Consider the following 23,981-nt stretch of genomic DNA (forward strand, 5'->3'; position numbering starts at 1 on the left):
TTTCTTTTTCTGTTTATTTAAATAGATGACTGGTAAGGGGACCTTAACCCTTGGCTTGGTGTTGCCAGCACCACGCTCAGCCAGTGAGCGAACCGGCCATCCCTATATAGGATCTGAACCCACAGCCTTGGTGTTATCAGCACCACACTCTCCCAAGTGAGCCAGGGGCCGGCCCCTATAGTAGTTTATTTTCTCCATCAGGTCTTCTACACATTTCTTGAGAGGAAGATTTCTAACTGTTAAACTTTTTCCTTGTTAATAGAAAATATGATGGAAGAAAAGAGTCTAACTGGTTGTTCATACATGGGAAAAGCTTTTAAAGTCTTAGTGTAGTACTTTTGTAAGCAACAATATTACTGAATTATTTTACTCTTAGAAGTTTCTCGGCTGATTCTTTGGGGGTTCCAGGTAAAGAATTATACCATTTGCACAAAATAATTTTACTTTCTCTTTCCAATATTTATGCCTTTTTTCTCTTTTGTATAAGCTAGAACTTAAAAAATGAAATGTTAAATAGTGATAGTGAGCACAGTGATCTTATTTCCAACCCTCCTGGGAACGCTTCTAATGTTTAAGTATAATCCTTTTTTAGTTTGAGATTTTTGAAAATTACACTAAGAAAATTTTTATTTATGACTCTGTTACTAGGTTTATTTATTCCTATTTTGCTAGTTAATAGGCTGATTAATATTGAGCCATCCTTGCATTCTTAGAGTTTCATTTTTAATTATAATTTGGTTATCATGAGGAATGATAAAGGAAAAGAACACGAAGCCTACTAAATCCCAACTGTTATATCCTTACTTTTTATTCTGAATATCAAAAAACACATCTTCAACGTATAGCAAATACAATTACCCATTTATCCCCACATTAAAGTTTGTTTTACACTAAAACACATCACATATTAATATTTTTAGGACCTATGCTAAAAAAAACTTTTTCAATGCATGGTAAGTTTAAAGTCTACCTAAGATTGACAATGGGTTTTCAAACAGGATGAGTCTGAAACAAGATGGTTCTGTATCAAAGTTCACATTAATTCTGGAACGGAGAGTCTAACAAAGTGACTCATTCAATTTCATATGGTCTTGCTGTTCAGGTTTTCAAAATTACTATTTTCTCAGTTTTTCAAAAACATACATACACGATAGGCAGTTAACTCTTGTAGAATTACATAAAATATATATTATTACATAAGTTAATAGTATCAAGCTGATTCACAACTCTGGCTTTAGTTTTCAAGTTCAAAATCAAAGTCTGCAAGAAAGAGAAGGTGCTAAAATCTTATTATATAACGAAGTCCTGACCAAAGGAATTAGAAACAAGTCACCTCCTATTCTATAGCATTATGTTAGTAAAGTGACTTGCTCTCCATGCCTAAAATAAACAGTGTTCATATTAACTGGAAGCATTTCAATGTGCTCTTTGGGTGATACTTTCATATAAAAATGGTAAAAAATACAGTTGGGTATCAATGTTTCAATATGAAGAGAGCTTTCAGGATGTAAAAATACATAGATTTTCTAAAATGCTATTCCAAAATATCTGAATTATGCTATTAAGTAAAACATTACATTTCTTTAACTCCTACAGCCTTTTGAGTAAAATGACAATTTAATCACTGGGAAGTTTAAGTAAGTTGAACTCCATAAATAACCAGTGACTGTTTACAAGGAATATTTCAGATGGCCATTATATCATGATGGAATGATAAGCAGTACGGGACTACACAGCTATGAAACAATCCTTTTGACTGAGTCTTTTGACAAAGGCAAGCTTCTTAACAAGAGACCATTTTCCCAACTGTAAAACAGTTATAATTCCTGGCTAACTCAAAGATGGTAACACAATAACCTATAAAATACTGTACACATTTAAGATATTAAGAGAAACTAAGAAAAGTCAGGATTTCTGTATTGATTTGTTTAGATGTGGGGGCGCTGATGGTATGTATTAGCACTGAAAATATAAATTCTGAATTAGAATATATGCTAGATTTTAGTATTGGTTCATTTATCAGATTATGTTCTATTTTTTACATTTGGGCAACTTAAGAAACTGGGTTTTGAAAGTTTTTGAATATTTAAAATTTCCAGTAATATTTTTTATTTTTATTCCGATACTTATCAGAACACATGTGCCAGGCACAGTATTGGGCTTTGGAGAAATTAGTATTGCATGGAAATTCCTGAGAAGTGGTATCTTTGCAGTCAGGAAGGAACAATATGCAAAGAGCTGGGAGTAGAGGGTGGTGGTGGGGGGCCTAGGGAAAGAACAGTTTGTGTAAAAGCTGGGAGTGAGGTGAAAAGAATGCGGGGAAGTATAAGCAGTTCAGATTGCTTGGAATACAGCAAGAAAAGGCAGGGATATGAAAGTCTTAGCAGAGAGACCTTAGACCAGGGTTTGACTCATTTCACTTGAGCAAGCTCACCTTAATGAACTTCCGTTTCTTCAACTATAAACAACAGGCCAGTAATGTGAGGGACTAAATGAGACTGTCCAATCAAGCCTCTAAAACAGTGCTTGGAAAATAGTGGGTGGGCAACAAATATCAAATTTTCTTGTCATCCTTTATATACTGACATGCAGCAGATGGTTAAAAGAGTGAACACCAAAGTATGACTGGATAAAACTGCAGCTCTTACTGACTAGCTGAACTCTGGACAAGTCCAACTCGACAAACCTCATAGGTAAAGGAAGATAGAAATAGTATCCACCTCATTTGCTGTGAGACATAAAATAAATAAACAAATCTCTTAGTCACTGTCTGGCATATAGCAAAAACTCAACTGTTAGCTTTTACAATTGCTATCATAGGTCCATAAACCTTTATCTGCCATTTTCAATCCAGAAACATCTGAACATGAAAGAAAACTCTGGCACAAAACTTATTTGGTGGAAAAATCTGTCTTGAAGCTATTTATAGTTTTTATTAATTCCCATCCAGAATGAATATCTATTATTGCACAAATATTAATGTTGGATTTTGGAGTGCTGTCTCAGCCTCTGCTGGAGATGCTATCTGTTGCCTATGTAACATACTATCTTTCTAAAATCCAAAGATTCCTGAATTCCAAAACACACTGGCTCCAAGGGTTTCGATTAAGAGACTGGGGAGGGGTATTAATTCCACATGGAAAGAGGAAAAAAACATTCTAATATAAGCAACTCAACAGTTTCTGAAGCAAACTAGTTTTGCGTAGTGGTCTTAGAGACGCCAGCACCAAGAAAAATTTCTATTCTTCCTGTCCAAAGAACACCACTGAACAAAGAACTTCTGAAATACCCCTGAAGGCTACCCTTGCTTGTAATGAGGGTTCGTTTCCAAAGCAGGCCTTTACAACCACCAGGTGTATGAGTGTGTATTTTTCTAGTAGTGATACTGTATTTTTTTTTTTCTGGTTTGATGCTTCAACATCAGACTCTTTATCTACTAAAAGCACTACTTGGTTTTCAAGGTAAAGAGGAAAACAGTTCAGCTATTTATAAGCTACTATGCATAATATGTCCTAAATGGTAAAAAAAAAAAAAAAAAAAAAAAAAAGACTACAGAACTCAGCACTTCTAGTAGTTTGTCATGGGTATTCATCAATGTATTAAGCAACTCTTCTAATCAATAATAATCAGAACGTCGTCACATTGCGGATGATCTAAAACAAGCACCAGAGATTCTTGTACGAAACCGTTCGGGCCTTTTTGTTAGGAATTAACGAAGAGGGGTGACGAGGGTGTCAGGGCCAAGGGGTGCAAGTTTGGCAGCCCCTTCGGGCCGAACGAACAAAGGAAGCCGTGATCAACCAGAGCGAACCGGCCTCCAAGCGGGTCGCGCCCGCCCGGGAAAGGGTGGGGGAGGGGTCGGCCGCTCCCGCCCCGGCCCCCGCGCCAGGCCTGACGTCACGCGCCGAGAGCCCCGAGGGGCGCGACGTCAGCGGCTTCCGACGCCTTCTGCCTGAGGGGCGATGGGGGCAGCCCGTGGCGCGAAGAAAGGTGACGAGAAAGCTGCCTGGCCCCAGCCCCCAAGGAGGCGACCACGGCCCACGCACTGGAGGTAACTCGATGCACCGCCATTGCCAGCGCCCGCCTGCCCCGCAGCTTCAGCTCCCTCTTTCCCTTCCACGACCCCCCCAAGCGCCCAAGCAGCCTCACCCGGCGGGATCCGAAACCACGGCAGAGTCTAGAAGCGGCGATGGGTCCGAGGGAACTGGGCGCTGAAGGACCCTGTGCAGTCTGACTGGCGGCAGCGGCGGCGGCAGCAGCACTACCAGCGCCAGCAGCGCGCGGCTCCTCCTGCTGCCGGAACAGGAAGCGCCGACTGCGCCGCCCCCACCCGCGTTCCCTCCACCCCCTCGGGCCTGGCCGCGCGCGCCACCCGCAGGCCGCTGGCGGCGCGGCTCCTCCTGGCGCCGGCTACAGGCGGACGGAAAGCTCCCGGATTTTCCGGAGTTCCAAGGAAACGCCGGTGGACTGTGATGTTCGAGGCAGCCCGGCGGGAATTGCTAACTTGTTGCATGGAGTGACTTGTGGGCAGATTCTTGAGTCCCTACGCACAGCGGTTTTACAGCCAGGCCCGGAAGCAGGCTGGGCATGGATGCCGTCGGATTGCGGCCCGACTCGGGGATCCAGACTCGCGGGCCAAAATTCGGGAGGCTAAAGGATCAATACGGGAAAGAGAAGACGTTTGCAAATTGCTTGACAAATTGATATTTTCTAAAGGAGTACCTGTCTTTGCGGATTTTTCCTGCAAAAAATCTTCCCCACATGTTCATTTCTTAATAAACATTTAAGTAGCGTCAGGTTCAGATGACTGACACTTGGCACCAGCCGTCAAGGAATCTGCTACCTAGTCATGAAAATCTCGTAATTATATGGTGTGCAAAATATACATATATACATAATATACATATGTGTATATTTTTTACACAATATATATTAAAAGTATGTATATACTTACGTTTTGCTTCTTTGTGAAAGGCATTAGTGGGTCAGTGGGTGGACATTTGGGTATGCTCCACAGCACACATAATTCTCATACTGAAAAAGGAGCAATAGAGGAACTTCAAATACCTAAGCTCAGGACGACATATTTTTGGATAAGGGCACAGGTCTTTGGAAAATTGCACTAGTGTGGAGGACCTATGCTGCTCTCATAGGAGGCAGTGAACCAGCAGTGCCTTGTGGAGCCATATTGCAGCCTGAACAGGGAGTCAGTAACGTTCTGGTCTTGACTTAAAGCTTTGCATTTTGATCATCGATTTTTTTTTTTTTTTTGCATCAGTTCTGATTTTAGAATACTGCATCAAAATATTATCTTCCTTACTGAGTCTATGGTCAAAAAACTTTTGTGCCCGAGTGCCTCACTCATTCTCACCCTGGTCCTGGCCCTGTGTATGAGAGCGATGGGTAAATATTATCTTCCTTACTGAGTCTATGGTCAAAAAACTTTTGTGCCCGAGTGCCTCACTCATCTCACCCTGGTCCTGGCCCTGTGTATGAGAGCGATGGGTAACCCTCAGCTTTTCCCTATCTACAACCTATAACTGAGCATGGGGGTTCTAGAGCTAGACCATTCCTGTCCCATGTGGACTTGTCTACCGGTAACCTTTACTTGGGAACTAACTCCCCATGTAGTGCTCTTTCAGAACTGCACTGTGGTCTGAAGCTCACACTACCCAATCCTTCCTTCCAACCTTTCACAGGTGTCAGCCCTGCAATGTGGTATGGACTTCCTCACCTTCTCAGGCTCCCTTCCCCTTTATCCTTCATAGGTGTTTCACCCCAAATAAATCTCTTGCACATCTAATTGCATCTTGGCATCTGCTTCTGGAAGACCCAAATGGATACACTAAAGACTAAAAGGAGTGTTTTATAAGTTAGAAGAGCAGATTTTTTCATTTCTCTTTTTCAGATTCTAATTTGAATGTGTGAGGTAATATGTCTTTTAAAACAAAACACAAAGCCTTTGGATTTTACATATGAAGTTTTAATTAAGACATGAAAATTTATTCAGATCAATTTATTTGAACTCATATCCAAAAAGAAACATTCAACTTCAGGATTAGAAATCAAAGTGGAAAAAGTGTGGATCATACAAGCCTGAATGACAAGAGAAATATCTTTGTGAGGTTACTACTTAAACTCTGTATACTCAAGTGTACATCAAGTTCATACTTGGCTTATACAGAATTTATCCAACTCTAGCAAAGTCAGAATGATTTCAGTAAACCTCGAGTTTTACACCATGGCTCTCAAGTCTAAAAGCTTAGATTTGATTATAACCATGGCAAAAGTGATTATCTTTATTTGCTGAAAATGTAATCAACTTTTAAAATAAGTTAGGCAAACATCAGTTTTACATAGACCTTATAAAGAGTAGGAGGAAATTGCAATTGTTCATCTAATCGCAGAGTTTAAACTATAAATCCAAATTGTACCGTTATCTCTATTGTCAAGTCAAGCCAAGAAAGCCTATTACAGACTAAAAGAAATGAATGTGATTCTCTGCAGGTCCACTAAGGGAATATTTTGAAAACCTTTCATCACATTAGTACTTAACGGCTGTATAGCAATTATTTTCAAGGATGCTCCAAGAGTCACCTCTTACTGAAGAATTAACCTTCAGGAAGTTGAGACACAGTATAATTACTACATTTTGTAGGAGATGAAGGCAAAGAAGGTTTAGGACTGAGTAATCTATTCAAAATTTAAAAGTAAATAAAAAATAGACTTTGGCTTTATTTGAAATAGAAATCGTGTGCCCTAAATCCCTTCTCATTGGGTTATATCCATTAGTCCACATTTTTACTTAACAGCCAATCTATTTTAAAAAGTTACCTCCATTTTTATGTCGAACATCTTAATATAGTAGAATTATATACAGACAAACTCTTGTAGCAATGCTTATTTTTAGTAGGTCATTAATAAAGAAAAACCTTTTGTGCTTTCTGTTCTTTCCCTAGAAATAAAAATGTAAAACTGGTTGTTAAAACAAAAATTGTACAGGCTTTTTTACCAAAGTAAAAACAATAATTTGCTTGACTTAAAATCTTTTATTCATCTGGGCATTAAATTACCTAACATTACACAGGCTTTTTTATACCTAAAACATTGTTTTCCTTTTGTTATCTCCAGGAATGTCTTAAGTCTACTTTCCTGTGAAATATGCTCTACCAAAATCAATATTATAAGCTATTTATAGATTCTGATCATAACTAAAAGTGATAAGAAATGTCTTAAATAAAAAGTAAGAGTTTGTTAGATCTCAAGAGGAAGGAAGCTATTACATGGAGCCATAAAAATGATCCAAACTTTAGAGACAGGAAGCTGATAACTCTATCTTCTTAATGGCTTTGGCTCATGAATAAGTAATAATGGTTTATGTGCTTTTTTCTTATAAAAAGAAATGGGATTTGTATAGAGTCCTATTTGCCATATCTTTCCTACTTTTTAAAGGATTTCTAATTACTAACACATTCGTTATATTATTTATAATAAGAAATCAAAACTTTAACTGAAAGCTATTCTTTGACCACAGTTGGCCATTAGCTGAAATTTAGGAAAGAACACAGGTTTGATCACCAAATCAATAAATCTAGCCACAGGCTGACTAAAAGCTTCCTTTAATCTTCTTCCTGTTAGGTCTTCCTTTAAATTAAACCACTCCCTCTATGAATTATTTAAGTGAATGGCATGGTTACAGAAAAATCACATAGGACTCTTCATTAAAAAATGCTCGAGGAACCTAAAAAAAAACCCAATCAGCATATTTCAGGAATTATAGTACGAATTAAGATGCTATGTTTAAGAAAAGGGGGGAGAGGGGATGTCCTGAAAATCTTCAGAGAAAAATAGCAAAGTCAAGTTTATTTCCTGGTTAGTACAGTATGATTCCCAAAGCGCAGTTAAGTGTCTGGTCCAGACTAGCTATTAGCAATTAAGTAGTTCCCTTTCATTGTCAAGGCTTTTCCCTGAGGCAATGCCTGAATTCTTAATTTTAATATTTTATCTTGTTTCTTTTAGCTCCATCCTCTCTCACCAATAAACTCTACACATTTTCACCATGCTGAATGCTTTCTCAACTCTGGAATTTATACTTTTCAATTGTTCCTAATGTCCAACTTTGAGTTATAAAATTTGTATTTAGATATATTTATATTCCCCCACATTGTTCCTCTTATAATTTACAATAAAAAAATTTACTCATTTTAATCCAATAAATATATTTTTTGCATGTTTTATGAGTTAGTTTCTGAGTACTGGTTGTTCTCCCAAATGCATCCTCATAATGAAACAGAGAAAGGGGGTAACCTTTCTAAATTCCAATCTCAATGTTTAAAAAAATTTATTACTCTTTTCCCTTCATGGTAAACAATTCCCTTCTCAAGTCTTCATATCTCTACTTTCCAAATTTCTTTTCATTGTAGCAAATACCAAAGGAAAAAATACAAACCATTTCAGAATAAATGAGTCTCTTTCCCGTTCTCATTTATTAGATAATCTACTTCAGGGCTACATACATGGCAGTATTTTGAAAATGTTAACAGCTGTTAATACCTTAAAATTGAAAAAATAAAAAAGCCAGACATGTATCACAAGCAATCAGTTTGAATTATATGAAAAGCTACTTAGATCTTGACTTTCATATAAACACTAATTTTTACCACTATAAAAGACAACATAATTATATTTCATTATAAAACTACCCTTTAACAGAACATTTGTAAGCTAGTCAGTCATCCCTTAGGTTTTTCTGTACTGATAAAAAGTTATTTTTAAAAGAAAAATATTTAAAATAATTGTTTCATAGAAACAGAAAGTATTATTATCAAATTCTGATAAAAAACTATAATCATGGGTAGAGTCTTACCACACTATTAATTTTCTTTCACCAAAGATGGACATTTAGTAAGTGTTATAAATTAGTTAATAATATAAGCTTCCCAGTGATCTACAAAAGCGCCACAATTAAGATGAGGTAGTATGAGACTTTCCTACCTTTGTAAAAGGTAAATATCTTTAGAAGAGATATTTACCTTGACATTGGTGTTATATCCTGAGCCTCATCATTGCTAAGAGAGTTACCATTTTAGTAGCTACCTCTCATTGAGACCAAGACAATCTTGAGATCACTGAAGAAGAAATGCTAGAAGATAATGGTAATAGAGATTTTCCCAATTTAATTTTGTAATAAATACTAAAAATTTATTTCAAAACTATTACTGAAAAATGCCATCTTTATGTTAACAGCAAAACTGCAAGAAAGAGAAATGCTACTTCAACATAAAAGCAATGGCAATCAAGAAACATTTGTTCTAACTTGGAAATTTATGAGTCAAATTTCTTTCAATCCAGGTAGAAGAAGTTTTCTAATATAACTAAACTAGCATTATGAAATCAATTACTATGATATTAAAAATGCCAATTTGTACAAAGGGGTAAGCAGCTCACCAGAAGAAAAACTAGACAGTCTGTTTAGGAGATTATTCATTGATTCATTTAAAAAAGAAGAGTTAGGATATCAGTCCATTTATCTTTATTAGTTACATTGGGCTGATGATGTTTCTAAAAATGTTGCCTGCTCTTGGGAAAGTAAATTTAAAATATTACCACTTTTGTCCAGTACTATTCGCTACGGCATATGCCATGTAGCTGTGAAAAAGCTTTCCCTAAGGCTGGCCGGTTAGCTCTCTTGGTTAGAATGTGGTGCTGATAACACCAAGGTAAAGGGTTCGGAACCCTTTACTGGCCAGCTGCCCAAAAAATTTTTTTAAAAAGGCTTTCCTTTTTTTGAAGCCATGTTAAAGACATAAGTTAATTGTGAAGACAGTAATAATTATCTGCAACTTGAAGATCAAAAACAATATTAAGCTTCATAAATACTGAGCTCATCTTTATTTCTTGAATCTTTATTCAAGTTTAATTTAAAATAATGAAAAACTATTTAAGTACTCTTTGGTTACCTATCCAGTGCGCCACCGGGCCGGCCCAAAATATGGACATTTTGAAGTTGTAAAGCTGTTAAGAATTTATTACATAAACAAGCACCATCAAATAGTAGGAATGCCAAGCAAACATTCCCAATGCAGTTTTGTTAACTCATTTCAAAAATTGGTCAACTTCACTATCTGTCTGGCAGTTTTTAGAAAATATGGAATTAGATAAAAATTTGGCATTTTACACATATACTCCCTTGTATTCTTGATCATTTGAAAGCAAGCAGGTAAATTCCTATTAGACACTGCCTTTCCTATGAAGTTGGCTAAACATATTACAATTCACAACATACAATACTGGGTTTCATGAAGACTAATGGTAAAAATCTGTCACAGATAAAATTTACTTAAGTATTCTCATATGCATTGTTGGTAGTTATGACACAGGGTGGAACATTAGTATGTGAGAAACAGTTTACATTTTCTTCCATGTTTCTTCTTTGTTTGGGCTGACCTTCCCTCGACTCACTTTGAGACAAGTCTGTGCTTACCCACCCATCTGATTTGGGATTTATAGGAGCAGTATGTCGTTTAATAAAATGCCACCTAAAGGCTAAATCTGATCGAGGTGGGAATGGACACTTATCTAACATGAGTTCACTGATATGAATTTTTCTTTTAGATGGAAGCCCTGAAGAGTGCCGACTACTACAATTCTTTAGTGGAAAACACTGCCCCACAGCATCTTGCAGTTTCTGCTTAAGAGATCGGCCTAAAAATCTATGTCCACAGGAATGATCTAAGTCCAACTCGATAGATGAACAGCTGTGCTTCCTTTCTTGGTTCCTTAAGGGAACTTCAGTTTTCTCTATCGCATTCACTGTTTCAGCATCTGAACAACTCTCACTCTTTTTTGACCAAGATAACTTCTTTCCACTCCACACATAACCATCCTTTCTGTCAGCACTTCTACTCCGAGTAGTTTTGGGCCTTACATCTACAGTTTTACTATTATTTTCACTATTTTCTGCCATTTTTATGAATTATCCAGAAATTCCTGTGTTATAAATATGGCTTTTTCAGTTTTTCTTGCAGGAAGTTTCTTCTGGACACTTTCTGGATGTATCTAAGGGAAAAAAAAAAAGTCATTAACCATTTGCTGTCCACTGTATAGTTTATATATTTAGCCCCAATTAGACATGAGATGAAAAAGCATAATTAATGCATGAAAATATGTACACAAATTAGTACATAAATTAGAGACTACTGGATATGTTGGAAGGCAGTCCCAAGATAGTTTGTTCTCACTTAAATAAAATACTTTGCCATATACAAATAATTTAATGGTGCCATAGAGTCAAGAGTCTGAGTTTCTTTTCGTAGCTAATATTCAATGTGGATCAGAAAAAGCCAAGTCTTCTATTTCAACCACAATATATGCTCGAATGTGAATACTTTCTAGTCTTAAAGTACATCTTATGCTGATCTTTCCTCACCTTATTTTTCTTATTTCACAGCAGATGAGTGAATTCATTGTTAAGAGACAGTCACAAATCTATGAGCTGAGTTTCTGAACGACTACTCTGTATAGTTCCTTCTCTTTCCTCTCCTTGTTTCTTTTCCTACTAATTAAAATATGGACTTTTTTTTTTTTTTGTCTTTTTCCGTGTCTGGCAACGGATCGCAACCCTCAGTGTTGCCCCCGTACCGGACCAGGGACCAGCAACGGGATCGCAACCCTCGGCGTTGCCCCCGTGCCTCGCTCAGCCAGTGAGTGGGAACCGGTCTGTATGTGGGATCCGAACCCTCGGGCGGGAGCGCCACTGCGCTTCCCAAGTGGCGCACTATCCAGTGCGCCACCGGGCCGGCCCAAAATATGGACATTTTGAAGTTGTAAAGCTGTTAAGAATTTATTACATAAACAAGCACCATCAAATAGTAGGAATGCCAAGCAAACATTCCCAATGCAGTTTTGTTAACTCATTTCAAAAATTGGTCAACTTCACTATCTGTCTGGCAGTTTTTAGAAAATATGGAATTAGATAAAAATTTGGCATTTTACACATATACTCCCTTGTATTCTTGATCATTTGAAAGCAAGCAGGTAAATTCCTATTAGACACTGCCTTTCCTATGAAGTTGGCTAAACATATTACAATTCACAACATACAATACTGGGTTTCATGAAGACTAATGGTAAAAATCTGTCACAGATAAAATTTACTTAAGTATTCTCATATGGAATAAGATTTAAGCCAGGAATTAGGGAGAAGGATTCTACAATTTCAAAAATTTTACAAAAGAAAGCTGAATTTTGTGACTGAGAAAATCAGTCAAATTCGACATTCTGGGCCAGCCCGGTGGCGCACTGCTATAGTGCGCCGCTTGGGAAGCGCGGTGGCGCTCCCGCCGAGGGTTCGGATCCCACATACAGACCGGCCGCTCACTGGCTGAGCGAGGGGTGGGAGCAACACCGAGGGTTGCGATCCCGTGGCCGGTCCCGGTCCGGTACGGGCGTGACACTGAGGGTTGCGATCCGTTGCCGGTCATGAAAAAAGACAAAAAGGAAAAAAAAAAAATTCGACATTCTGATTATGACTGTTTCTGATTACGTCAAAGAAACATTAAAAATCCCAACAGTCAAGTAAATGTCTATAGACACTTGATTCCATTTTTAAAGTAATAGGATTTGAAACAAGCATCTATTCCGGCAAATATGATTGGCAAGTACATAAAAGTGTGACCTCCTGATACAGACTTGCCATATAAAGTTATTCCATTTCTAAATGCTGAATAGCATCTGGTGCTTATGCTTATTTTGAGTTAGTCAGCTCACTGGTATATAACCACTTAAAATCCTTAGGAAAAAATATTTATCTGATTTTGAAAGAAAGAACACCACTTAGCACAGCCAAAATTATATCTAATGATACGCTTTGGCTGTTAGTTTTCTAAATTCCACTGAACAAAAAATAAACAAGCAGAAACAATAAAGTAGGCTAAAGAATATGAAGACTGTTTGACTACGGTTTGAAATGCCTGGTGCTTTTATTTACTAAATAAATACCAAAATAGCAGTTTATTAGCTGTATGACCAGCTTTACTCCACTGGGTGTGAGCTCCCTTGGCTTGCCTCCTTGCTACCTCTGAATTATGGCGTTTTCTCCTTCATTTCCAAACTAGAGTTAAGTTCTTTACTTCTGTTCTTAATGACATTCCCACCTTTACTAGAGCCCTGCTTCAATCTCTTTTTATCTCTCTCTCAAACTTCTCGCTGCCTTCCAAAATAACCAAATCTCTTAGAATATCTTACAATAATTCTAATGCTTCCTCAGTGATAACTGTTTCTTTCCACTACTAAATTTTTTCATAAGTAGTCTAATTTGATTTCCACTCAAGATGACAATAGCTTTTTGTTTTTTTCTGATTATAAAAGAAATAATTATCCGGTTTGAAAATGGCTGAGTGAAAATCTTTTTGCCCTATCCTTTTCTCAGAATTCAGCTCAAAACAACAAGGAAAAATGAGATACAAAATCACAAACCTCATCTTTAATGAAACTAGCAAAGTTATAAGCTGAGTTACAGAAATATGAGGACAGAAAAGGAATGAAGGAGCAATAACTGACGCAGCAGCAGAGAGGCAGGTGACACCAGGCACAGGCATGACACAGATAATAAGCAGCCAACAGAGCAGGCAAAGTTCATGATGCTACAGAAAGTGCGACTAGAGAACAGGGTAGAAAATGGCGAGGTAGGTTGAAATTTTGCTTAGGAGTACTTAGATTTCTCAGGTTCTTTCTCCCACACTTAGAGGAGATGGGACATTTATTGTTATTAAGAGAAACAGAACCAGAGAGGCTTAGGGCTTTGGACACCAGAAGCAGCAGAGGGTAGAGGGGAGGCTTGGGACTAAAAATAGACTAAATGAAAGTTCCTTGGTCCATTCTTCCATCCAGCTCCCAGAAGTCCAGCAGACAGACTTATACCTCCCTAAGAGCATAGTGGAAGATATTTTGCTACAGAATTTGAATGGCCAAAGAGAAAAGACCTACAGATGCTGACAGCTGGGAATCCTCCAATAAAAAGCTGGAAACCCAAGCATACAGCAAAGCTCACCTGTCCACAAGCCCTGCCTACTCACACACAGCTTCGAGGCAGTATAGGTGTGCACTCTAGAATATGAATGCTCATGGATCATTAGACTTTTGAGGAAAGTTTCTAACATGAATGACAGACCAAAACATACAGAACTTGGAAAAACCAGTAACCATGGGAGGAGGAGAAAATAAAAATTCATTTCTTCCAAGTTAGATATTACCACTGAATGAGTAAGATGCTATCAAAAGGGGGTGGGAAAAATCAGAGAATAAGGACATTTTTGAAAATTAAAAATATGATTACTGAAATAAAATATTCAACAGAAAAGTTGGGGACAGAAAAAAGTTGGAAATAAGTTGAGAAAATAATACAAGAAATAGGGGAAAAATGGTTAACCACAAAGAAAACACAAGAAATTAGAGAATCAATAGAAATTTCATAGAAAACAACAAAATGGAGGGGAGACATTACCAAAGAAACTATATTAGAAAATTTCCCAGAATAGAAGGACATGAACCTCCATACTGGAAAAGCCCACTGAACATCAAAGTACGTTATTATGAAATTATTCAAAGTACGTTATTCAGAATCCTAGAGATAGAGAGGAAATATTAAAATCTTCCTGACAGGGAAAAAAGTACAATCAAAGGACTACAGTCAACAGCAACATTGGAAGCTAGAGGTTAGTTTCCTACCTTGAAGGGATAACAAGCCAAACTATCAATCAAATATGAGGACAAAATAAAGAAATTTTCAGATTTGCAGAGTACCAACAATTTTACCTCATATTGGATAATGTGCTCTTCTAAAATTAGGAAGTAAACTCCAAGCGAAGGAAGAGATGAGACACAGGAAACAACATTCAACACAGGAAAGAAATGTGAATTCTGGGGAGGATGAAGGAGGGAAGTCTTAAGACAGAGGTGTGGGTATCTGGAGCTGCTAGAGAGCAATCTGTCCATATAACCACACAAGGATATAAGACTCCAAGGGAGAAGATCTTGAGGAAAAAAACAGAATTGACTTTTGGAAAACTCAACTGAAAGGATGAGAAAGCAAACGGAAAAAGAATTAGGTAATAATTCATTACAGAAAAATTCAAGTTATATAAGAAAGAAAAGAAAATTTTAAAATTACCTTTTCAGCAGTGAACAATATTTCCATATTCATCAAAATTGCGACATAATTTTAATAAGAGGATGGAGAAAGAGGAAAGAGGATAGAAGAGAGGTAAATTCTCATCCATCATGAAAGAAACTCAACAGTGTCTAAAAAGTTGATGAATCAAGAAAGAGAAGTATAAGCCCATTATTTAGAAATACGAAAGTAAATATCAGGAAAACAGTTAAAAGATTTGAAAACAGATGCTTTTGGTACTGGGTAGGAGAGGACTGTAGCATTTCTTATCTAAGCGTGTCAGCTCAATTTAATTTTTAACCCAGGTGCATTTATCACTGATAAACATAAAAATAAAAGTAATTCATGCTCACCATGAAAAATCAAACCAGGTATAATGTTATAAAGAAAAAAGTAGACTCTCCATAGTCCCACCAGCCACCACTAACCATTTTAACATTCTCAATATCTCTATACCCTTATATGGCAAGGAAGCAGTTCCACAGCAAAGTGATGGCAGGCATTAGAAATATGGTTTGAGTCTGGTTTGTTTCGTATTAGCCCTATGACCTTGAAACCTCAGTTCATTCACCTGCAAAATGGAGGTATTGATGATATCTATTTCTTTGTTCTGCTAGGGATTAAATGAAATAATGCATGTAAAGTACTCAGCTCAGATCCTAAATGTATTAAGTACTCAATAAATGTTAACACATACCTTTCATGTATTTTTTCTTTTTTACAAAAATCCCATGAAGATTAGATACATTATTTTGTTAAAGCATCTAAGCCAGTTTTACAGAAATAGTTCATAATAAATTACAGAACACCTTTGTCCCTAGCCCAATGCTAACTACAAAGTAAAGAGATCTTTAGGAGCAAATATAATTTGCAGGGGGATAACTAATGTTTCAAAGTAAAAATAGATCAATATGCCAGATACAGCTGAAACTCAACAGACCATGAAGCTACAGAACAATTTGACATTTTCCCTCAGAGAATTACTTTTCAGCCTTCCTCTATACAAGTTCACATGCTAACAAAACAGGTTTACTTTGGCAAGGCTTACCACTTGTATGTAATAGGTACCAATGAATTGTCTTTGGATTTTAGGTTTAACTTTTCTTACATGTGATAATGCTGCAGGTGTCCATAAATTAAAGTAAAAATATCATTGCCCTAGATGAGTTTTCTACACATTAACCTATACTTAAAGAGTTAATGCAATGAAAATCTTCATCTGACTAGTCATCGTTTTGTATCTATCTCAGAATTATAGCCTTATATTAATTTCAAATAGCTATTCTTTTGTGAGTTCATGCTCAAGAAGTCCCACTTTTGTAAAATGCATGTTTTGCCATATCAATTATGGTCCAGAATGTCATCTAATGCAGTGGTCTTCAAAGTAGGGAGAAAATTTAACTTCTATTTGTATTTGTCTAAAAATTAAAATTTATTAACATTGAATATATGGTTGCTAATGTTACCATCAGTCATTGTCAGATGGTCACTTGTCTCATGGTGTGCTGTTCCCGAGGAAAGAGCGGGAGCTCCAAAAAGCTAAACATAATAATAAAAGTAGTGACAAATTATGGTAGCCCTCTCCATTCCTTTATTCACTTTCAGTGTACTGCAACTGTTTGAGCATTATTGGAATGGGCTTGTGGACTGTATTATTTTAAAGAAGAGAAACTTTTCAATACTTTGTAATGAGACATGACCATGGAAATTTTATAACACACACAGTTTGCTAATTATCTCAAGGCACAGCACTTAAATAAGCTGTTGAACTTTTTTTTTTTCCTTTTTGTCTTTTTTCGTGACCGGAAACGGATCGCAACCCTCAGTGTCACGCCCGAACCGGACCAGGACCGGCAACGGGATCGCAACCCTCGGTGTTGCTCCCGCACCTCGCTCAGCCAGTGAGTGGGCCGGTCTGTATGTGGGATCTGAACCCTCCGCGGGAGCGCCGCCGCGCTTCCCAAGCGGCGCACTGTAGCAGTGCGCCACCGGGCCGGCCCCAAGCTGTTGAACTTTTAAGAGGAGTTATGCATTTTTCCTTTACAAAATGACGTGCTATAAATTTCATGACCATCACTGAGATAACAAGTGGCCCTCAGAAGCTAGCTGGTAGAGAGATATATTTTAAAAAACACATGCAGTTGACCAATCACTTCATGGTATAAGTAACATCTTAAAAGTAACTGCTTAAAAGAAGCTTATACTATGAAGAGATCTTATTAGACATCTTAAGATATTCAGAATTTCCTTCAACATTATTTGATTTTATTTCAAAAAGTGATAAAAATGAATCATGAACATAAATTCCCACATTTTTACACTTAAACACATGGAAACAGAATTTTCTAATCCAGCAGCTTCACTAAACAAAAATTCTTAAAAATAAAAAAATTCAATCAAATTGCCCTTAATAAAAACAATAATTTTTAGCAAGAACAAAATTATTTTTATTGTTATTTTTTAAATTTTTATTATTATTATTTTTTTGTCCTTTTTGAGATCAGCCACACCGCGCTCAGCCAGTGAGCGCTGTGAGCGCACCGGTCATCCCTATATAGGATCTGAACCCGCGGCGGGAGCGCTGTTGCGCTCCCAGCGCCGCACTCACCCAAGTGCGCCACGGGCTCGGCCCATTGCTGTTAAGACTAAAGATGAGTAAAATGGTAAGGTGGCTTTACCACCAATTTGTGTAAATAAATACAAGTACAGAAATCAAAATAATAATAATAATACAATAAATATAAGTACAGAAATCAAAAATGATATTTTGAAAGATGCTGACAAATTAAAGATTTTTGATGGTAGCTGCAAAGAAGCTTTTTTTTTTAAGAGAGTGAAAGAATCACTTGGGAGAAGGCTGCTTTGGCTCTTGACTTAATAATTAATGTTTTATGAAGGCAGCTATGTACACTGCCCTGGGGGGTACACAGTGACATCTTTCTTTTTTTTTTTTTTAATCATTATTTCTTAATGAGCAAGAAGCAAATGTCAAAAAAGTTAGTTTATATAAAAGCCTTTTCAAGAAGGCAAGTTCACAGATTCTACAGCCATTTGGTCCCAGGTTCTACTGCCAGTTGCAATGACAGCAATAACAGACTGAATGCCCATTGTGGCAATTTTCACTAACAAAAGATTTAAATAATATTTAGTTAGTTATATTGAATTAGGCTGGGAAGGTGATCTTAATTCTAGATTTCTATAGAAAACAATTAAAACCCAATAATTAAAGGGTCAAATTTCATTTATCTGGAAAATTCATTTGTATTCTCTATGATGTTGGATAACAGAGAATTATTGTATATATTAATTATTCATTGAAGTATTTATGTCTACAATGTTGATTTATATCTAAGATGAGAATTCATGTAAATACTAAATTAAGATAAACTTGACCCTAAAAAGAATAATTCAAAATACTATATAAAGGCCTGGCCTGGTGGCACAGTGGAGAGTGCGCTGCTTGGGAGTGCGGTGGCACTCCCGCCGAGGGTTCGGATCCCATGTGGAGACCGGTTCCCGCTCACTGGCTGAGCGCGGTGCGGGCGCAACACCGGGGGTTGCGATCCTGTTACCATAAAGGCCTGGCCTGGTGGCACAGTGGAGAGTGCGCTGCTTGGGAGTGCGGTGGCACTCCCGCCGAGGGTTCGGATCCCATGTGGAGACCGGTTCCCGCTCACTGGCTGAGCGCGGTGCGGGCGCAACACCGAGGGTTGCGATCCCGTTACCGGTCAGTAAAAAAGACAAAAAGGGGGGAAAAAATACTATATAAAGAATTCACAAATGAATTATTACTCTGGTATTCAGCCCTGGGACTTCACCTACCAAATCCATGATTCCAAAGTTTACCTGCCATCACGTGCCCAAGAACTCCTTGAAAGCATTCTGATCATAGTTTGTGATATTTGAGTTGAATTCTGTAGAAACATTTAGGCTCTACAGATGGAATTTTTTGGATAGCAGACAACAGATGAACTCCTTAAAATGTTAATGAAAAAATATGAAAACAGTTTTATTCATATGAGAACAATCTCTGAACTAAAAAAAATGTTTTCCTTATTACAAAAGCAACAGAGGTACATTTTCTAGTAAATATTTTATTTTATTTTATTTTTTAAGAGATGACCGGTAAGGGGATCTCTGACTTGGTGTTGTCAGCACCACACTCTCCGAAGTGAGCAAACCGGCCATCCCTATATGGGATTCAAACCCATGGCCTTGGTGTTATCAGCATCATACTCTCCCAAGTGAGCCACGAGTGGGCCCTTCCAGTAAATATTTTAAAGTATCCTTTTACATGCTACTGAGCCAGAGTTCATGAGACTTAACTGATTAGTAATTAAAAAAAAAAAAAAGGAATCATTGACTTAGTACCACTATGCTCTCCTTCCCCTTTCTTCCCACGTTTTCTACTTTCTTTCTTAGTTATAATTTGCTTATGCCAGTGTTTCCCAATCTGTACTCTTGAGGATACTGGTTCTGAAAAACATTTACATATTCTGGAGAAATAGTGGTTTCCTTACCAAATAAGTTTGGGAAATGCTTTTCCTCTGGAAGATTACAATATATATTTAGTAAATGGTTCCACGAGGTCCTTCAGTAAAGAAACAGGCTGACACCATAGCTGCCTGTATTTAATTTACCACAAATCCTTTTTCTGAACAAATTTTGGGAAAACGTTAACAGGCTAATGTTAAAGTGAGTGTATATCTCCTGAACTTACTAGCTAAAGATAAGGAGAAATGTCTAGGAACCTGTCTCTGAAGAAGGCTAATCTAGGATGAAGAAAGCAGAAAACTAAATGCTGGAAGTACATGGGCTTCTAAAAATGGATGAAAGATTAACAGAATCTTAGAAACCAGCCAGCTGCCAAAAAAACAAAAAACAAACAAAAAAGAAAGCAGAATATTTAAGATATACTACTGAAACACTTTATGGAATAAATTGAACAGATAGTATTTTTTCCCTTCCAATTTGAAATCTTTTAGTTATAAAAACAATATATGCTCATTATACAATATATGGAACATTCATAAAAGTTTAAAAAGGAGGAAAAAAGCTGTAATTCCATTATCTAGAAGCAAACAATTTTGATATTTTGGCATATTTCCTTGAACTTTTTTCCTACCAGACCAATTTAGTCTAAAGAGAGATTTTAAAGTTTTAGAGACCCATAAATAATTAATAACCTACACTGTTTGTTACTATCCCATATTTAAAAATAAGCATGCTGCAGATGAAATAGCGTAAGCTGCTAACTCATAAAACGTGGGATAAAATTCAGAATTGCCACTCACTGGGTATATTACTTGCTTTAAAAATCTTATTTAGATTGAGTTTCCCCATTGTAAAATCTGGATAATGCCAGCTATCTCATGTTTTTACTGCCAGGATTAAAATGTATAAAAACAACATACATTGAGCTTAATGAAAATAAGTGTTAGTTGCTTCTTAGTATTATTCAGAACTTTTCATGTAGAAGAAGCTAATTCTAAAAATGAGAAGTGGGAAAGTGGCAAAATTAAGAAAAAGGAAAGAGGAAACAAAGGCTACACCATAAGGCCAGGAAATCTGCACAAAAACATACCTGGAAAATCTGAAGTGAAGGAGCCTCCAGCATTTCTGAAATATCATAAAGCACTTTATATTACTCTTGATATTAAATATGTCCTTTTAAAAAATTTTAAAGTTTTGAATTCTTTAATAATGTATGGGTGTAATAACCAAACTTTAATGACAAAAAATTTGGAGTTTCTTGCAAGGTAACTTAGTAAATAAATAGACTTCAACAGAAATAGGAAAAGGTGACTCCAGACTTAAATAAAATTGCTTTCATGTCCTGATATGTTTTATTAAATTCTAAGTATTATGGAAACAGTTATAACTTGGAGAAGCAGTGTGTTAGACTACCTTGAATTACGTAAAAGACCTGGGTTCTATTTCTAGCTCTGACATTTGGTAGGTATATGATTTTAGATAAATCACAACCTTTCTGAGTCTTATTTTTTCCATCTATAAGTGTCAGTGTAACACAAGAATCAAATGTTGGCTGTCTTCAGCCAGGGGAACTGGACCGCTGAGAGTATGGGTAGGAGGGAGACTTATACTGTATGCCCTTTTATACCATATGGAGTTTACACAGGCGCAAGCATTATTTACCTAAAAAATAAATTAAATAGGCTAGTAAGTTTCAGGACACACTTGGAAATATAAAATCTTCAGATTTCTATCCTGCCTTCAGTGTTGTTTTTTCAATACTTTGTTCTCCTCAGCAAATGTTATATTCTCTTCCAGCCTTATCATTCACAGGATTAATGATTTTTACATTAAGTACATATTTTATTGAAAAGGCATTTTTAAAACTCTTTCCACAAGGCAAATACTGATATAGCCTCTCGGATAAACTATGTAAGACTATATGATATTATTTATATATGACCTTTAAAAAGTTCATGGAAAAAAATAATTAAAACATAATACAAATCCTTCCATGAACTTTTTGAAAACCCCTTTTATATAACACCACCATTGCTAGAATGATAATATACCCATGTTTTCTCACCCTATTGCCCTTGAGACCAGCAATATTTGTGACCTAAGGGTAGTATGAGTGGTCACAAAAGAGCAAAGCTAACTAGCCTTCACTGTAATTGAATCTGTGAACTTGGCATCATTCCCAGTTAGTTCTTCAGCTACCCACACCTATAAGATATGCATTGTTGGGCCGGCCCTGTGGCTCACTCGGGAGAGTGCGGTGCTGATAACACCAAGGCCAAGGGTTCGGATCCCACATAGGGATGGCCGGTTGGCTCACTGGGTGAGCGTGGTGCTGACAACACCAAGTCAAGAGTTAAGATCCCCTTACCGGTCATCTTTTAAAAAAAAAAAAGATATGCATTGTTAATTACAAATAAATCCATGGTGAAAATTTTGACATTTATACATTGGTTTCTTCTTAAAATGCTGTTACCTTAATCAGACAATTTTGCTAATATTTAAGTTACACATTTCATTACTGTACTATCATCTTGCACATACTGTTTGAATGACTATTTCCCTCAATGAGATCATGAGCTCACTGAAGCCATTACAATTTGTAGGCTTTGACTGAAATAAATGGAATTATGAAAACATATTATACTAGCAAAAACAAGAACACATCTTTTAATATTTGCAAATTTTTACTGGATAATAATTTAAACAAACCTCACTTTAAACGAAACCACTAAATACCACCAAAAATACTCCATTAATAACAATTAGTTTCATACATCCATAAGTGTCTCCTATGTACTCAGTTTAATGGAGGAAGGCACCTCTCCATTTTGGAGATAAGGAATTTGACATTCAGGAAAGTAAAGAAGCATATCAAGGTCACACAATGTGTCAGAGTCAAAATTAAAATCTAGGACTGTTGGACTCTATGATCAGAGTTCATCTTGAACGCCATACTCTATCCAATGATATTAAGTTACTTTGACAAAAAAATTATAAACCAATCTATCCAGAAAACGAATGATCTCCAAATAAGATTAAGTCACTCAGAAAGCACCATCTCAGGTACCTTTGCTTCTGTTGGAAATCAACAGTACGTTATTTTCCCATAAATCCCACGTTCTTTTTGAGCCAACCACTCTTCCTTTTCATTCATATACAGACCTCAGTCAGTGTCTGGCAAGCCTATTTGGAGCCCCAGAACTAAAAACAATTCCTCATACGATTCCACCATCATAAGAACACCACGGTTTGTCTAACTGCGCTTGCAACTTTTCACAAGGGAACTAGATTGGAAAACAATAGGGAAATCTCTACATTGAAAAACGTCTAACTTAGGTCATAAAATAAGTCTGATTGAGACTGGAAGGTGAGTACCAGAAAAAAAACAAAAAAAACAAAAAAAAAAAACCCAGAAAAATTCTCAAAGATAAATACCAATGAAAGAGTATCATCATGAAGGTTTTTCTCAGAGATCGGTCTACCGACACAGAGAACGTGAAGACACAAGAAAGCATAAACTGAATGGCCAAGGCCTTAGCACAGACTGAAAGGACCAAATGAAATATTCAACCATATAGCTTAGTTTTAATTCTTCTTTTAGATCTAAATACGCAGTTCAGTGAACTTTATGTGGGATTTGGATAGGGAAACAAATTACTTTCCTCTTCAGGGATATCTGGATAGATTAGCAATAAATAAGAATTAATGTACTCTCCATACCTCCAGGGACCGAGTAACTTAACTGGTAATGGAAGCTTTCCTCCTTTATTTCTGCAGAGGTGACAGACGAGGGCACGAAGGATGCCAAGACTAAGGGCTCGAGAAGGTCTCGCCTTGTCTTTTCTCTAGAGAAGATGCCCAAAGATCTGTCTCCATCTGGGTCCCAAGAAGGGGATCCGGTTGCCTGGGAGGAGAGCCTCGAAGGCAGGAGCAAGATCCGGGCCTGCAAGGCCAGGCAGCGGCCACCCTTCCCCCGCTCACCTCCCGGATCGCAGCTTAGCTGGGGCTGTCCAAATAACTGCCGCCATCACCATCGCCATCACTCTTGAGCGCTCTCTGGAGTGGAGAAGGGAGGACCAGCCACTCCTGCACCTCGTACAGGTCCTACAGGGCGGATGCCTTTCTGCAACCCCCGCTGTCCCTCGGCGCTCGGTTCTTGCCTCGTAGGTCTCGGTCACCACCCCCGCCTGCTCCCCAGGGGCCGCCACCACTTCCGTGTTCAGCTCCCTTTCTCACTCCCCCAGCAACCAGCTTTTCTCATCGCAGCGGGCGCTCAGCTGACGCCACCAACCCGCGACCTTCGTCGAGACCTGTGCTG

At 37.4% G+C, this 23,981-nt stretch overlaps 2 protein-coding genes across 2 annotated transcripts in view; both read right to left on the bottom strand.

Moving 5' to 3' along the window:
• MAPK1IP1L (mitogen-activated protein kinase 1 interacting protein 1-like) overlaps positions 1-4,311 on the bottom strand; it is an 11,750-nt gene extending 7,439 nt beyond the window's left edge. Inside the window, exon 1 of the mRNA XM_008572687.1 lies at positions 4,150-4,311. The gene's annotated coding sequence lies outside the window, so the exon portion shown is untranslated. The remainder of the gene's footprint in view (positions 1-4,149) is intronic.
• Positions 4,312-10,339: 6,028 nt separating this feature from the next.
• On the bottom strand, positions 10,340-23,886 carry SOCS4 (suppressor of cytokine signaling 4). The gene is made up of 2 exons (XM_008572697.1): positions 23,645-23,886; positions 10,340-11,058 (listed from the first exon to the last, which is right to left on the bottom strand). Exon 2 carries the CDS (start codon positions 10,964-10,966, stop codon positions 10,340-10,342), a length of 627 nt encoding a protein of 208 aa, XP_008570919.1. The 5' UTR covers positions 10,967-11,058; positions 23,645-23,886.
• Between the last annotated feature and the right edge of the window lie 95 nt (positions 23,887-23,981).

Source organism: Galeopterus variegatus, unplaced genomic scaffold (assembly GCF_000696425.1).
Source record: "Galeopterus variegatus unplaced genomic scaffold, G_variegatus-3.0.2 Scaffold822, whole genome shotgun sequence".
Classification (NCBI taxonomy): domain Eukaryota; kingdom Metazoa; phylum Chordata; class Mammalia; order Dermoptera; family Cynocephalidae; genus Galeopterus; species Galeopterus variegatus.